Here is a 16,978-nt window from a genome sequence, read left to right as displayed (position 1 = left end):
AATTCTTACGGAACATTTACAGGTGTCATGAATGATAAATTAGATGGTGCATCGACACGGGCAGTTCATTACGATTTGATCAACAAAAAATGAGGGAAATTTAAGCCCAGAACAGTGTGACGTCAGCTGGCTCTTAACCATGCGAAATCAGTTGAGAAGTCCGCTTCTTGAAGACGGGTCTAAATTTCCGCAATTCTTGTAGATCAAACCGAAACAGGACACTTTGACATCACACGTACTTGTACTCAGTTGAACCAATCGAAGTTCTACCTCCGAAATTTGCAGAAAACTTGCAACATGAGTTTCCTACTGGGGTCTCGCTATAAACTTCGTGCGGCGCTTCCCACAACTCTTGGAGGACAATGGTGAGGTGCTGAGTAAACATACATCGGAATCATATCCCAAAGTATATGCTCCCGGTTTGCTTCAACACTATCTTCCATTAGAGATCTTCACAATTAAAAAGAGAAGTAATCGCCCCGTAAACATGTATAACTCTCACATCATACAATCTGAATGAGGAGACATGTGCAAGGCAAATATGCTGGATGTTATATCGGCTCATTGTCTCTGTATCTATGTCTGTAGCCCAGCTACAGCTTCAAAATTCGAGAAGTTGTTTAGAAAAACTAGTGGCCTTGAATTATGTTTTTCGATGCTTTTATATTCGCCCTTGAACGATGGTAGGAAAGGTAAACAAAAGTACAAACTGGAGTTTCAATTTTTTATTGTTCGGAGCGGAAAAAGTTAGTGAGCAGATTTTGGCAATTAAGGGGAACAAATGAGATGTGAGACAAGCAAATTCGGGATTGGTTACGGTAGTTCTGCGTCTCTCATGCACGTGTGATCTTTCGCATGTGCTTTTTATGATATGTTCATTATTAGCTCTACTGTGGTTAACAATTGATCATCTATAGTGATCATGTGAACGCGGTCATTTTGAGCGACAATAAAATCACCTTTAGTTGTGAGTTTTGCTGTTTTGAAAGAAAAAATCGATCCATTTTTTGAAAAGACTTGGCATTTGAAGGGACTTTCTGGCAACATCTTGCCAACTTACTAGAAGTTGCTCAAATAAATGGCCATGATGTTGTCAGGACGTTGCTTGGCAAGCTTCTCAACAGCTGACAGACAATTGTAAAAGTTTGAGAAAAAGTTGCCAAATATTGGCAGAAAGTTGCAAGCAAACCTAATTTGACAGGTTGTACAGTTTTAAGTTACCCATTCAGTGATAAAATAGCCGATGTGTGTGTGCCCAAATTTTGGCCAAACGTTTTGAGAAGTCGAAAATACTTTAGAGTGTTATATTTGAATATTCAGTTGTTTTTTTTTAATATATTCAATCAATACTGAAACAGGAACAAATTTCAAAACGAGGAACACACTCCAGATAAAGTTGGCAACAGCGAATGAAGCTTGGTTGAACAAACTGCTGAACCTCTTCAATTTTTCTTTTGCTTCAACTCTGATTTGAAGAAATATCAAAAAAAATGTAATGGATGAAAACGTGACTTTGACATGCTCACGCATAGTTTTTAAAAAATATATATTGGTAATCGAAACTTTGTTCAGGTACGCATGAGAAGAGAATTGCTCAAAGTACAATCACCCGTAGATTTCACAGATTTTCTAGATTAATGTACAAAATTGGTTATTGGTCAATTTTGTTGGTTGGAGCACACAACTAGTGTGTATTTTTCCCACCTCTACAACTTCAAAGGGGTTGCATTAATTAAAATGGTCTCTCCGCGCGCCACCCATTGATGTTGGTTGGCGCGTGGCCCAGACGTTTCTGTATATATGCGCCTCTCTTTAAAGTCGTAGAAGTGAATAAAATTACACTGTACTTGTGTATTATATCACCACCATTTTGTAAATTAATTTTTTCAGCTTATAATATGAAAACGTGTGGAATGCTTTTGTATTTTTAGACTTAAAAAACACCATTCCTAAGCCTACCGAGGAAAATAGGTGTCACGCTTAAACTAAACGGGTAAAGTTATGGAAATTGTATCAATTTCTGATATGGCGGAGGTATACACAAATACCAAATACACAGCATGGATCACAGCTTTAAAAATTATTTTAAGATGAATTTTAACATCAAGACATAATTGAGAGATTACATTCAGTCAAATTTTGGGAAATTGAGCAACATTTTTTGAAAAAAATCTGGCATTTTTCATATAATTAAAACAATGTTGTCTGTTTGATCCAGGTGTTAAGTACATTTGAACAATTTTGTTTTCTGATCATCGAAATAATATTTTCAAAAATCTACTTTTAAAATTATAATTTCTAAAAAAAAATATTGTAAACAATCTTCTCAACAATAATCTCTGACTATTACAATAAAATGTGTAAAATGGTTTTTTAGAGTCTCATTTTAGTATTAACATTATTTTATTCAAATAATTGCTCCAAAAAGATACTGATTATGGAAAACAAACAAGTGGAAGAACACAAAGAGACTTTGGATTATCATGAAAAGATCTTGGATGCCGCTTCTGAATCGGTGACTCAATGCATATTTGTTTCTCACAGATTAGACCCTCTAAGCATTCTGACGAGTGTTCGCATGTTTCATTGCGTATCATTGCAGCTATCGATGACATTGTGAAAATCAAAATAACTCCCTAAAAAAAACAAAAAAAATTTGATGAAAATAGTGATGAAACTAACCTGAACCAATGACGACAAGAGCATGTTGGAGAAAGAAAGCTGAGCTGAAAAATTTGGGATGGATTTTATACGAAGAATCCGGATGCATTTCATATATAATTTGTGTGAGTGGAATTAGAAATAAGAAAAGATTATAACACATTTATGGGGAATAACAAGACAAGAATGTTCGAGCAGACATCGGAAAAAGAAGCTGCTTAAAAACCATTTTTATGCATAAGGATTCCAAAAATTTTCGGAAGGGAGAAATTCAAGCTAATTTTTGAGGAATGAGAAACTTGACTGTGATGCTTTAAACCTTATCGCAAATAAATTTAACCATTGATTAAACTTAAAATAACTGCTACAGACTATACAACTTTAGTTGTAAATGATTTTTTTGATTAATTTTTTTTTAAATTAATTGTTTTGAAATTTTTCGAAGTTGCACATTTGTTACTATTAAAAAATTCAAATAAAATACCTCCAAAACATAAGTGGGGTTTTTTTAATACATACAACTGAAAAAGGAAGTTTTAGAGGTCTTACTGCAGTATTTAACAAAAGCCACAACTTTTATGGATATTTATGATATTTTGTCACCTTTTTCTGGTGGTTCAAAATATCGCAGAAATAAGGCCAAAATGTAAAAATTTATTGGTGGCCGAGATAAAACTCAATTTTCCACCGTTGCTAAATGTTGATGTTAGATAAATTTAGTTAGTTTTCTTTCAATGTTTCATACCATCATAAAGTTGTTGAAAATGTTTTAAGAAATCTTATTATGACATTCAGGTCCGGTAGAAGAAAATATAATTTGGTCCGTTACGTCTTCTTTACAACAACAACTGCATTAGTAATAGGAAATTTTATAATAACAGGAGCAAAAATGAAGAATGCATACTTTTTCTGTTTTCCAAAATTTTGAAGACAAAGAAGTTGAAGTCGAAATTGAAAACAAAATCTCTAAATTTGATATATATGTTATTCAAATATGGTAGAAAATTCCGAATGTCCCATTAGTAATCTGGATATATGCGTTTTTTTCTTTTAACGTGCATGTTATTTTCTCGCCTTTAAATTATCACAATAGGACTGAAAACTGTAACTGTAATACGCAATTTATTATCGAATTTTGCATGAATTAGGCTCGTATCGCTGTGCGGTAAATGTCTCCCGTCTATTCAATTGCCAGATAGCAATCCACTCACAGACCTAGATTTAATATCATCTAGAGGATGAGGGTTCCACTTGTCTTCTCACTTCTTTTTGCATTCACTCTACAATATACACTCTTGTCGAGAACAACATGGGCCGTATGCAGTCTTTTTCCCCATCCACGCATTTGCCCTTTCCCCTCTTTTACTAGTCGTCATCTTTCTCGTCCACAACCGATTATAATCTCGCGACGGTCTCTGTACAAGTGCGCTCTATTGAGAATGTACGCGTTTTACTATTTTGGTTTACCTACGTTCGTCAGTTTTTCATCGAACTTTCTAGATTTTTGACATATTTTTTCTGTTTCACTAATCAAAAAAACATTTATTTTCAGAATGGCCGACGCAGTAGCGCCTGCCGCTCAAGCAGCGGGTGAAAATGCTCCAGCAGCTCAGGTGTAGTTAATATTTAATAATATCGATTTGTTATAAAAATAATTGTTGTTTTTCAGCCACAAAGTTGGGGGTCGATATTGTTCGGAATTCTGAAGCAATGCATGATGTTCTACTTTATTTCAACAATGTTAGGAAAAATGGGTGGCTCTCAAAGTAAAACAAACTCAACCGCCGCCGCCAACGTTAAAGGAATGCCTCCGTCAGTGAATCTATTCCCACCAGGACAAATTTACGATTTCTATCTTTATTTGGACGATTCTGTAAGTTTTCAAACCTTCAAACAAATCCTTAAACAAATAAGTAACTAATCTTTTAGGAAGAACGTTTCAACCATTTTGAGAACGGGTTTCTTTTTGCTCAAAAGAAGGGCCTGAGATACGGAGACTGGACAGGAGGACCGAACAAAGACGGCTCATACGTATTTGAGAAGACGTTTCCAACTCCAGAAGTGTTGCTCCGCAATCAGTCGTATTATCTTCACGCATTCCTGGTCAAAAATGGTCAATCACCAAATCCAGCTGACAAGAATTATATTCGCCGCGAGGTATTCCACAAAACGATTTCAAACTATTTAATCGTATTTATAGGTTGTCTATGGAGTACATCAACTGAATAAGTACAAGAAGAAGCACTACAAGAAAACCGCCAATCTGCTGACGGGAGTCAGTGAACAGAGTGATGAAGACCTAGCTAAAGCGGAGATTATGAAGTTTGAAGTGAGTTCATAAATGTTTGAACTTCAGTTAATTACATCAATAGTTTAAAACAATACACGGATGTCAAATTGCTATTTCTGAAGCATAACTAGCTTAAACTCCCGAGGAATTAACAAAAATACTGATTTTCACTTCAGATTCTCAACTTTTGGCATCCAAACATGTCCGTCAACATTGTCGACGATCATAGTCAATGGCAAAAAGGAGCTATCCCTCCACCACTGGACAAAGATGTAAAATTCGCTCCAAATGGAGAGTTTTATCATCCTATACTTTTCTTCAACAACTACTGGAATCTCGGTGCAGACTACATGCCAATCAACGAAACTGTGAAAGAGCTCAAGTTATCGGTCACCTTCTACCCGCTGTCAATTTTCAAGTACCAGATGTATGCTAGTCAAAATGTTAGTTGAATATTTGACATCACAATGCTCAAACATTTTTACATTCAGATGAGATCTCAATGGAGTGATTACCTTCATACCGAAAAGGAAGACGATGACTCAGTGAAAGTGGCTCTGTTGGAAACGAATCCAATTCTTCTTGGTGTCACTATCGCTGTTTCTCTTCTTCACACAGTTCTTGAATTCCTCGCTTTTAAAAATGACATCCAGTTTTGGAGAAGTAGAAAAGATCTCGTGGGACTTTCTGTCAGATCAGTTCTTTTTAATATCTTCCAGGTTTGTAAAACTTTTCTTATTTTTTACATGTCTAACAGTTATTATTTTCAGTCCCTCATTGTCTTCTTGTACATCTGCGACAACGAAACCAACTTTATGGTCAAGTTTAGCGTCGGAGCCGGTCTCCTCATAGAATGCTGGAAAATCCCCAAAGTTATGAATGTAGAGGTCAGGTTAAATATGGTTGATTGATCCTTGTCCTAATTGTTATGTTTCAGTTTGATAGAACCAATCCGATTCTTGGCGTTATTCCTAGACTGAAGTTCAGCGACAAAGGATCCTACGTGGAAAGTGACACAAAAGTTTATGATCAGATGGCTTTCCGCTATCTATCGTGGGTACTTTTCCCACTGCTCGTTGGGTATGCAGTATACTCAATCATTTACGTGGAACAACGAGGATGGTACTCCTGGGTTCTTAACATGCTTTACGGATATCTTCTCATGTTTGGCTTCATCACAATGACACCACAAGTACGTTGTTCCAGAAACAATAAATGTCTCACCTACGTAATTTCAGCTTTTCATCAATTACAAACTCAAGTCAGTGGCTCATCTACCGTGGAGAATGTTGACGTACAAATTCATCAACACGTTTATTGATGATTTGTTCGCTTTTGTGATCAAGATGCCGCTGTTATATCGCATTGGATGTTTCAGAGATGATATTATTTTCCTGGTAAGCGTTTTAATAATAAAGACTTAGCGTATTTCCTTCCTTTGTAATGTACTTTATTGTTGTAAAGAATAATTATTCAATTTTGACTGTCCAATTTTTCATATCTTTAAAAAAATCTTCCGAAGGAAAGTAGTATGGTGCAACGCTGTTATTATAAAAAAAGTATTTAATTTATTCACTGAAGGAAAGATATTAAAAACTATACAGATTTCATATTCAGATGTGATCGGAAAGTTGATCTCAGATTCAAAACTCATATTTACTAAGTTTTTGTTTTTTTTAGATCTACTTGTATCAACGCTGGATCTACCGCGTTGACCCAACTCGTATGAACGAATATGGAACATCAGGAGAGCATGAACATGGAGTTCCGGAGCCAGTCGAAGGCACGGAAACTGCGAAGTCAGATACCCCAGCCATTGAAGAATCGAAGAAGGACAAGTAGATAAAGTGGCAATCCCAACAAAAAATATCAATCATTCCCCTTTTTTTATTAATTTTCTTTTTAAGCCACATGTCGCAACATTATGCCTTGAACAGCAATATCACTTACTCCGAAGCACAATTTCAATCAAAGCATCTCTAGATTTATTCAGTTCTTTTTATTCAAATTCTGCTCCCAAAGACCTTTTCTTTCTCCCTCTGTGATGTTTACGTGTGATTTTGAATTATATTTCAATTTACGGCAACTAATACATTCAAATTTTTGTACACTTTTATTTTTCAGCCAAAAATGAGATCGGAACAAACGAACAAATTGCATTACGCAATATTTTTCAGTTGCGTGTCATTATAATGACTGGATGAATTGTCACTTGAGAAAAAGCCATCCCGAAGATGAAGCATGTATGTATAATTTTAAGACAACCACCCAACCCCTCTTTAGGTTTCACGTGTGTGTCTACCTTCCTCGCTGTTTGCCTTTCCTGCTGCCAGGTACAGTACGAGGAACCAATTTAGTTTCGCCTTTCTTTTTTTTTTGTTGCATCCACGGTTGTCCTCGAAGTCGTCCTCGTACTGTAACTGGCTTTACCTCTAAGCGAGCGTACCTTTTGCAGTCAATTTCATCGTTCTTCTCCAGTAACACTTTTTGCTACTCGTTTTCTTGACACTTTTCGGGAGTAATTGTTACTATACTAAGTTCTAAAGTAGTTGAAAAGTTGAATTTAAAAAATGACCCTTGTTCCATAATTTCAAAGTTTTCACTTTTTGAAAAATTATCGTTCCACTCAAATATGGTCTCTGATTTTTTGAAAAAAGTTGTTTGATTCTCAGGTTTTCAGAAAGTTAACCATACACTGAAAGTTGTTTTGTATGTGTAAAAACTATTTTTAAAAAAATTTCAAAGTACAATTGGATAACGTTTTCTTTTTTTGTTTTGCAAAAAAAAAAATCTAGGAATGAAGTTTGATTGTATTGATAATTTTATCCTTATTAATAATAATTTTTTTATCCTTAATAATTTTATCCTTACAAAATTTGTTCAAAAATTGGCTTACTCAAAAAAGTGAAATGATTGTCACTTTCAAGCACCTCCACCCTACGATCTTCTCCTCAGACATGAGTGCCTGAATCTCAACCACGGTGAATACTTTTCCTCCAAAAAGGGTATAATATGGCATCTGGTTTTACCTTCTTTTCTCCTCATTTTCTCTGCCGATGTGCTTACTATGACTATGTACATACACTCACAAACTTTGCCGATTTTCTAATTTGCATGACTTCTCAATGGGCCGCAAATAGATTATTGTCATTGAAGAAAAAGCCTAACACCATTTGATTGAACGTTTCGTCTCAGGAAAAAATCGTCATCAAGCTGAAGAAGTTGCAACTCGTATTTTTACATACTGACCATCAAAAACGTTGATGAAGAGGAGGATTGTCTTTTTATTTTTACTGCTCACGCAGTCTATTTTAATAGGTAACTGTTTTTACTAATCAAAATTAACTCACATGCCTTCAAAATTTATCAAATTTCAGTTTCCTCGCTACGGGTCTGCACGCGAAGACATTATAAAGTACATTCAAATGCCATATTACAAAGGTTACCCCTTTCTTTATTATATATACATTTTCGTTTTCATTTCTTATAGAGTTGAACTAGATTCGGCTGAAAGATGCGTAGAACGATGTATAGAAGATATGCAGTATTGTTTTCTTGCTCAATTTACAAAAGACGAAAATGACGTAAGATATTTTATTAAGCGTGAAAAAACCCCAAACCATTAATGTTTAGTTTCTTGGACTCTGCACACTGTTTAATCAAACCAAGGATGCAGAAATTCATCCAGATGATACACTTTCCCCGTTGTCTATTATTTACGAACTTCTTGATAAATGCCCACCGTTTACTGCAAGTGATATTACTCATAGAATATCGAAACTTCACAGAGACGCATTGTCGGATGGAAGGGAATCTGGTAGCAGCCAATAAAGTTTTAATGTAACAAATATCAGATTTCAGAAAATGATAATAAGGCCAGACTTGCGGATGCCTTTTTCCCAGAGAACAGAGATCACGTAGGATCAGATGATGAGTTCAAATTGGAAGGTGAACGCTATGCGGTAAGTTAAACATTCAGTGAGCGAAGTAACTATTGAACGTTTACAAAGTCAATTGTTTTTTGGAAAAAGAAGTTTAGGGCCCCATTTTGAAAGTGTATTTTTATTTCGCAAAAGAAAAATTATAATGATGTTTGTGTAATTATAGTTGGCCTTTCATACTCAAACTTTTGCTGTTTTTGGGCTTAAAATAAGGTACCCGGTCTACTTTTATACGACAAACTTTTATCGAAAGAAAAATGTGCAAAGTTTTAAAGTTTACTGCAAATTCACACTTTTGTTGTTGCGGAGTGTTCACTGGCTTTTTATAGTTTTTTCAAAAGAATCTTTATTTATTAGTTTGAACAACCCAAAAATAAACATGAACAAACACAACTTTTACCAACCTGTGAGAATTTTTTTCAGGTCATGCGAAGTATTGAAGAAGTAGAAATTCAAGCGGCCAAAAATCGAGAAGAACTACCACGAGATCCATTTAGTGATGGTCCACGTTTTCACCAATCTTCGCATGAACGAGACCGTGGTGATGATACGGATCGGCAAAGAGATCGAGAATATTTGAAAACCATCGACTATACCGAAAAATCCGAAAGACCAATCCATCCAACTATTATCCATCGCGGACAACAGTCTTCCCAACAAATGAGTGCTTCGCCGGTTGCGTCGGGGAACCCTTGCTTGCGTAATTATTTTCACTTTTTTCCCACTTCACGTAATTATTTGTTCATTGAACTTTTCACTATTTTCAGCGAATGCGGCTTGTGCTCGCACACTTTATCAGATGGATACCGCGCCTTGCCCGGCGCGTCTTGGGGACCCGTGTGCACCAAAAAGGCCATGCGTAATCTATAGTCATGATCTTTATTGTTTTTTCAATTTGAAATATTTAGATGAATGACGACTGCTACCATGTTGCTCCACCGGGACAAGCTGCTCCGCCAGTTGTCGAATGGACAGAATGGTCCGAATGCTCAGCAAGCTGTGGAATATCTCTTCGCACACGTCAATGCTTAGGTAGAGTAGATTTACGGTGGAATATTCTAATCGTAAAATTTTAGGTGGTATAACTTGCATTGGTCCGTCCACAATCCCATGTCAGGTCCCAGAATGTGCAGTGTGGACTCTATGGAGCCCATGGTCTCTTTGTACAGCTACATGTGGTGTCGGAGAAATCCAACGAAACCGTGTCTGTCAAACCGGTAGAAACTGTGATGGACCAAGTGTGGTAAGAGTAATTCCATAAAAATCAACAGATTTGAACGCTAAAAACATGAAAATACCATTCATAATTGTCATGATCCCTAAATAAACAGTTTGGCCGTCGACGCCACGGCATTTTCGCTTTCATCCTCACCATCATTTTCTTCCGAAACAGCCGGAGAAGCATCACTTTGAAAAGCCAATTAGGTCGTCCGTACAGACGTTTGTGTACACAGTCACCATCAATGGCAACGAATTTATTTCAGACGGGTTCTTGCGTAACCAGAAAAATAAATCCAATAATATATTAAAACAAAAAAATCTGATTATGCAGGAAGTTGAAGCCTGCAAAGCGTTACTCCCGTGCCCAACTTGGTCTTCCTGGATGTCATGGACTGGTTGTGGCAACTCATGTGGGAAAAGCATTGAAAGACGGTCACGAATCTGCCAGGTGAGGCAACGATAATTGAGGTTCTGTGTCAATCAAGCAGGAAAAACGAAGAAAAACGTCTTAAAGAAGGAAACAAACAGAAAATATCTTTAAAAAAGTAAAAGTAAAAGTTGCCTTTTCAGAATGGCCTACTTTGCCCTGGACCGGCAACGGAAGAAAGAACCTGTGACAAGAGACCGTGTCCTCATTGGAGTAACTGGGGACAATGGGAAAAATGTAGCAAAGAGTGTGGAGCTGGACATACGGTAATTCAAGTTTTTTTAATCAGTAATCAATTACTCGAAAATTTGCATTTTTGGAGTATATTTTCTGTGAAAAATGAAATTCTCTATGTCACAAATAAGATTTTCTAAAATGGGATAAGTACTTGTGTAGTGTTGTTCTTGGTGTGAAACGTACAATTGAGAATTTTTGGATTTAAAACAAAACAAAGGTGGCTAACTTTCAATTTTAGGGAGTTCAGAATTGGTAACCACCATCACTTTGGGCAAATTTTCATGTATTCATACCGTATTCAGGAATAAAATTTAGGAGTTCTTTCAAAAATAACACTCAAAAAAACGTTTTTCGCAAAACAACAAGAATTAGAAAGAATTCCAGAGAATAAGTCCTTCCCTAAGCGGAAAATAAATTTCAGTACCGTAACCGTGAATGTATCGATGGTGTATCGTGTGAAGGGGCTTCAGAAGAAAAAATCCTGTGCAATCAACAACCCTGCCCAGAATGGTCACAATGGACTGCGTGGACGGTTTGTGATGAACGATGTGGAGAAGAATCAATTCGACTCAGAAACAGGTACATATTAAATTGTATTATTTATATCTTCCTCATTTTGTAGAAAATGTATGAACGCTGAAAATAATAATGCTTGTGATGGTCCGGCTCAAGACCAAATGAGTTGTCCTTATCGAGATTGCCCAAAATGGGAAGAATGGGGCGAATGGGCGGATTGTTCCACAACATGTGGTCAGGGAACTCAGAAGCGGTAATTTTTCATTTCAGATTATGGACAAAACTTAAGTTCAAAGTTTCCAGACTGAGAAAGTGTGACAGCGGAAACGAGTGTAGCGGTCCGGGAGAAGAAATGCGTTTCTGTCAAATTGCATCATGTCCGTATTGGGGTGATTGGACTCCGTGGAGTGGATGCTCAGTGAGCTGTGGTCAAGGTGTCTGTGAACGAACGAGAAAATGTATCACTGATGAGTTTTTGCAACTTCCAACTTTAGAAGAATTGGAACGAGATGATTCACTTGAAAAACACGGTAAGCGAACTTTTCCTAAGAAATTTATATTTTTAATTGTCTACTTATTAACACGTCTTTGCTCATGATAAGTTTTGTAAGTTTCTATAGAATTTAACATCTCTAAAGGAAAAATGACGTAAAAAGCCAAATTACATTTCATACCAACACGGCTAAAACAGTCAAAATTGTCTCATGGTTTGAATTTGAATCTCAATTTTATTACATGTGTTGAATGTTATTTATGCGTTGGTATGCTAACTTACTGTTATTGTTAGGAACCTTTTCAGGGGTGGGTGACCAACTGAAACTGCAAATTCAACTATGAGTTTGACTGCAAATATACCTTAAATTAACAAGGCACTAATTTCAGGTCACTTCAAATTAACAAAAATCCAAGCATTTAGTTACACTTAGCCTTTTCTTTCATCGGAATCTCAAACCTCCAACTAAACCCAGTTTTCACAACATTTATAAACTTGAAAATGTTTTTGAGGGGTCTCATTTTGAAATTTGGTTTTTTTGTAGTCCGTATGAGTTGAGAGTAAGATGTTTCATTTTCAGAAGCCAAAGAAGCCCTCATTGCTCGCGCAAAAACAATTTCAAAATATCGTCGAACAAATGAGGTGAGATTTTTCAGTATTTTTCTGCTAAAAGGTCAACTTTCCAGACTAGGTTATCTCCTTTCCGGCCGCTAAGTCCGGAACCACAGCTTGGCGGCACATGTGATGGACCTGAAATGGAGACAAAAGTTTGCGATGCAGGTGTGTTTCCGTTCAAAATGTTATCTTTAACTTTCAATATTCAAGGTCCATGTTGTGTTTGGAATAGATGGACAGAATGGTCGCCATGCATAGGATGTGGGAATGAGGGTATATCCAAACGTAATAGAGTCTGCTCCATGGAAGGACAATCACCCGCGCCACCTCCAATTAGTTTTCAAGTAAGACGCCATAGTGAGAACAAAAAATAGTTTAAATTTAGGATAATCCTCGAGGGACCTATGTTACTGCGTCACTCGGCCAAGGGCCAATTGGACCAAATATTCTTCCTGGTATGAGTCCAATTGTACCTGTCGAGATACATAGAGGAAAGCGACAAGTACTATTCGGAATACAAGCAACACCAAAATGCCACTGCCCCGGTGACACTTTTCAGACACGACCATGTCTAGAGCAAAATGCTTGCCAAGATCCTGTTGGCAAATGTGAATGGTCAGAGTGGGGTGAATGGTGTGGATGTATGAGGTGTAGAGTGAGTTTTGATGAGCATGTGAGTTTTTGACTAAATTGGAATTCATTTTGAAGCCTGGAAAAGAAGTTCGACGCCGGTTCTGCGATAGAAGCCCAATTGGACGAGGAGGTCCTATGCGGCCAGATTCTACTTGTGACTGTGGAAATGGAGATGATAGCCAAGAAAGGTCATGTCCAATGGAACAAGTAGGCAAACATTACATTGAAATGTTTAACGAAAAGCTATTTTATAGACGTGTTATGGAAATGGAATCGGTACTGGACGGTTTAACAACGCGGCAAGTATGCAGGATGCCAGAGAACGGCAAAATTTCAGAGGAAGAACTGGATCATTTTATAACACCGCAGGTTAGATTCATTTCGAATTAGGTTTTTGATGCAGGCGCCAATACGCCGGTCTCGTCGACCTCGCCGGTCTTCTGGCAACCTCCGCCTGCCTCACACCTCAATTCGAGCATTTTGTATAGTGCGGCGGCTTTGTATAATCGGGCGCTTTACGTGGTACAAACACAAAGATTTCGATTACACCCTGATTGAAACCCTTTTATAAACTGTGAATTTACGGTGGTTCTCTAAAATACAACTTCTTCAGCTCCTCAACGTGATCGTACAAGTTATAACAGTAACAGGAGACCTTCCCATTCTCGTAGTCAAGATGAATACGTTCCTATTGATTCCGTTATTGGCCGTGTTCAGGTGAAATCCTTATTATGTCAATTCATTACTCTCGAATTTTTTTAGCTTCGCAGTGGAAAAGAACCTCAATCTTATAATAAAAAAGATAACGCAGAAGCTTTTGAAACTACAGAATTTCCCTACAAAGTAGGTCGCTCCAAAGATTTCTTTGAATATTTTCTCACATTTCCTCGAATCAACTAGGAGTTTTTTTTTGGTTTTCCGTACTTTTTTCCAAACTCTTTAAAATTCCAATTACGTTTTTTCCGAGTCGTTGTTCTTTTTTTTTGCAAAAATTCGGAATAGACGAAGATGGAACTAAATGCAAAAATTTTCAATTTTAAGGTTTGTCACTGGTCAAAATGGTCAGAGTGGAGCCGATGCCACGACAATTCAACGCGAGAGAGAAAACGGTTCTGTGTTGGAGAAAAAGGTTATCAAAATTTGATTACAAATTGAGCTTTTTTTTTGAAAACTGAACAAAATTTAAGTTTTATGTAGTTAGATACTTCACAACTGGTACTTTTGTAATATATGAATACCAATCTTCAAGTTATTATTTTGTGGTAAACGGAATTTTATTAGAACATTTGGCAGACAATTTATTGAAAAATTTGTAATTGTTTTCAGATACTTATGTACTAGTCGTTCTTTAAAATTATTTAAAAACATTTTCTATTCAATTCAATTTAAAATTAAAAACAATAAACAAACATGTAAAGTTGAAAATTTGTATGTTGAGGTATAACTACAATTTTGTTTCTATTTTTACCTTTTGAACTATTCCACGGGTTCCAGGTTGCTGACCTTTTTTGAAAATTTAATAAAAGTGAACCTTATTTTTAGTTATTTCCTAAATACATATATACAGATTTTGGCCCGGCTTCAAAAAAAAACGCTTTAAGAAATTAAGTTCCTGAAGTCACAAGTACACACCAGTTTGTGCACTATTTTTTTCATGCCATCGTTTCAGGCTCAGAATTAGTGAGCAATTGTGAGTGTCTTGGAAAACCTCACGAAGAAGAGCCCTGCAACGCAACTGGGTTCATAGAGCAGAGCAACGAAGAAACAGACAGAGAAGTTGGTTATTTGATAATTGCAGGTTTTAACCAATTTGATTTTTAGATTGAGAATAACTTGGACAAACTTCTTGAAGAAGATAATGCTGGTGGAGACGTAGAGCTACACAAAAAAAAAGAAGAACTCAAATCCAAAGTTGAGAGTGCAATTGGAACTGTTCAAGTTAGTTCCGGTTTTTTTTTAAGTTTTGGAATGTGAAACTTATAAAATAATGAAGCGCCTCTCAATTTTCCATGAAATTTTTTTTGATATCTTCAGTGTGACTGGACAAGGTGGTCCCAGTGGAGTGTGTGTACGGCGTCTTGTGGCGAAGGCCGACGAATGAGACGAAGGCGCTGTCCATGCGGGTAATGATACTCTGTTAAGTAACTGAACTATTATGTTTTTTAGTGAGTCAAAGTGTGGAGCTGGAGTTGATGCAGATTCGGAGCCATGTGTGAGCCCGCCCTGCCAAGCTGGACACTCGGAAAGACGAAAGCCAATTTTCACGATTCTCCCATCTTCCACTAAATAGAGACAGAAATAATGAAAATGCATTTCTTATAGTCGCCCCGTTTTCTTGCTCTCCTACATCGACATCACCAAGTAATCCATATTTGTATTTTTGACCCCCCCCCCCCCCCCCCCCCACTGTTTTTTTGATTGTATAAATTTTGAAATTTAAATTTTGAAATTTTTTCTTCAAGAAAACACAAAGGCTTATGCGATTTTTGAAGCAGAAAATTATAATTTGAAGTCATCTTTTTCGAAGTTATTTCAAAAAACTTACAGAGACGTCATGGAGCGTACGATGCTGAATCAAAAAATCAGTAAAGGTTCACCAGACATGAAAACAAAAGTTGCTTTCGTAAACTGAAGTATACATATCATGTGAAAATGAGCTTTTTGTCTGCTGCTTGAGTACATCTCAGAATCTATTTCAATCAAAAATCGTAATAAAACAATTTCCAACAGAGTTTTGAATCATATGCCACATCAGTGTACAAATCATACTAGTTTCACTCATTATAACAGACGCAAAAAGAAGGATGGCTCTTCATTCACAACGCCCAGCCCATTTAATACGCGCCATAAATTTCCCATTCGTATTTTGTTATCACTTCACACTCTTCTTCTTTTTGATTTTCAAACCAGAATTGAAAATTTTGTAAAGTGTTATTCAACATTTTTGTGTCATGCATCTGATAAACACTGACATTTATTCTGATAGCTGAATTTCGAAAGGCGGCTTGAACATATTACTTATCGCTTTTCATTTTTTTGTACACAAAATTTTTATTAATCAAAGTAAAACCCATTATCCATAGAACGGTTCAAATGAAAAAGTCTCCTTTAATTTCCAAGTGATGTTTTTAAACATTGCTTTTTTTGGTACTTGTGTATTATACCTTATTATATTTTAGTATTATTATATTTACTTAGTATATTTACTTAGTATACTTAGTATATTTTAGAAATTAATCACATTTCCATTAATTTATATAGGTTTAGGAATGGTGTTTTCCTAGGCCTTAAAATACATACATAAGAAATCCATACGTGTTTATTTTATAAATTAAAAATGTAATTTTTTAATTGGCTGGGGTATAATACACAAGTACCCTTTTTTTTTAGATTATCATCAACTTGGAGTCTGCTCTCAGAAGCAATGCGGGCTATTGAAGCCGTCTGTTTTGTTTGCATAGGGGTTCTGATCATCTTACTTGGTGTAATCAGCTCTATATTCTTGTGGCTCTCAGAAAATACATTCTACAATCCATGCTCTTTGAATGTGTACAAAGATGTCTATAAACAATTTGTCGTCACGTAAGCTCCAATTGTACGTATGTGTTGATTGTAAGTATATGTACTTTAAGGGTATGATGCATTCATTAGGAGTTGCCATTTTCACAGCACTGCAATTGCTACCAACTATGTTTCCGGAACGGATTGTCTGTCATCTTAATGGATAGATTCAAGTGTTGTCGTTAATTCCAAACCTGTGTAAGTATGTAACATTTGAAAAATATATCGACTTTTAGAAATCCCATGAATTTTCACAAAATATTTGATTCAAAGAATTTTTTCTACAAAATGTTTCCTTGTTTGCAAAAACTTAAAGAATTCAAAAACTATTTTATCTAGTCGTCTACTTTAATTAGGTTTCCTTGAGCTTCATGAACAATGTA

The 16,978-nt window shown here is 36.2% G+C and overlaps 3 protein-coding genes across 4 annotated transcripts; 2 read left to right on the top strand and 1 right to left on the bottom strand.

The window, feature by feature from the left end:
* Nucleotides 1–2,320: 2,320 nt before the first annotated feature.
* On the bottom strand, nt 2,321–2,775 carry C36B7.3 (uncharacterized protein; the record flags this gene model as incomplete). The annotated part of the gene is made up of 2 exons (NM_076796.5): nt 2,321–2,636; nt 2,683–2,775. 2 exons carry the CDS (start codon nt 2,773–2,775, stop codon nt 2,436–2,438), a joined length of 294 nt encoding a protein of 97 aa, NP_509197.1. The 3' UTR covers nt 2,321–2,435.
* A 1,438-nt stretch (nt 2,776–4,213) lies between these two features.
* Nucleotides 4,214–7,807, top strand: C36B7.6 (Cleft lip and palate transmembrane protein 1 homolog). Its single transcript, NM_076795.5, has 10 exons — nt 4,214–4,274; nt 4,331–4,534; nt 4,591–4,818; nt 4,862–4,990; nt 5,128–5,394; nt 5,443–5,670; nt 5,722–5,838; nt 5,889–6,143; nt 6,190–6,348; nt 6,632–7,807. Exons 1-10 carry the CDS (start codon nt 4,215–4,217, stop codon nt 6,791–6,793), a joined length of 1,809 nt encoding a protein of 602 aa, NP_509196.2. The 5' UTR covers nt 4,214; the 3' UTR covers nt 6,794–7,807.
* A 295-nt stretch (nt 7,808–8,102) lies between these two features.
* On the top strand, nt 8,103–15,324 carry C36B7.5 (Apple domain-containing protein; the record flags this gene model as incomplete). 2 transcript variants are annotated; one of them, NM_001373344.4, is made up of 27 exons in its annotated part: nt 8,215–8,269; nt 8,329–8,392; nt 8,442–8,535; nt 8,585–8,768; nt 8,813–8,913; nt 9,316–9,592; nt 9,660–9,751; nt 9,801–9,924; nt 9,969–10,135; nt 10,445–10,561; nt 10,684–10,806; nt 11,199–11,356; nt 11,400–11,546; nt 11,597–11,823; nt 12,367–12,428; nt 12,473–12,566; nt 12,612–12,745; nt 12,787–13,056; nt 13,110–13,241; nt 13,289–13,403; nt 13,648–13,751; nt 13,797–13,877; nt 14,076–14,163; nt 14,704–14,810; nt 14,856–14,972; nt 15,069–15,157; nt 15,201–15,324. In NM_001373344.4, the coding sequence occupies 27 exons, from the start codon at nt 8,215–8,217 to the stop codon at nt 15,322–15,324; spliced, it is 3,447 nt and encodes a 1,148-aa protein (NP_001359920.1). The 2 variants fall into 2 exon arrangements, with proteins under 2 accessions (NP_001379783.1, NP_001359920.1); NM_001392796.1 differs by lacking the exon at nt 13,797–13,877 and having other exon boundaries at nt 8,103–8,269.
* Between the last annotated feature and the right edge of the window lie 1,654 nt (nt 15,325–16,978).

The sequence above is a fragment of the Caenorhabditis elegans genome, chromosome X, assembly GCF_000002985.6.
Source record: "Caenorhabditis elegans chromosome X".
Taxonomy (NCBI): Eukaryota; Metazoa; Nematoda; class Chromadorea; order Rhabditida; family Rhabditidae; genus Caenorhabditis; species Caenorhabditis elegans.
Note: the sequence above shows the minus strand (reverse complement) of the source record. Positions and strands in the feature narration are given on the sequence as shown.

Excerpts from the sequence above, each read along its gene's own strand:
- C36B7.6 (NM_076795.5), top strand. The coding sequence starts at position 4,215 with ATGGCCGACGCAGTAGCGCCTGCCGCTCAAGCAGCGGGTGAAAATGCT. Across the intron at positions 5,395-5,442 it reads AGATGTATGCTAGTCAAAAT|ATGAGATCTCAATGGAGTGA; the intron begins GTTAGTTGAATA and ends TTTTACATTCAG. Across the intron at positions 5,839-5,888 it reads CCAAAGTTATGAATGTAGAG|TTTGATAGAACCAATCCGAT; the intron begins GTCAGGTTAAAT and ends GTTATGTTTCAG.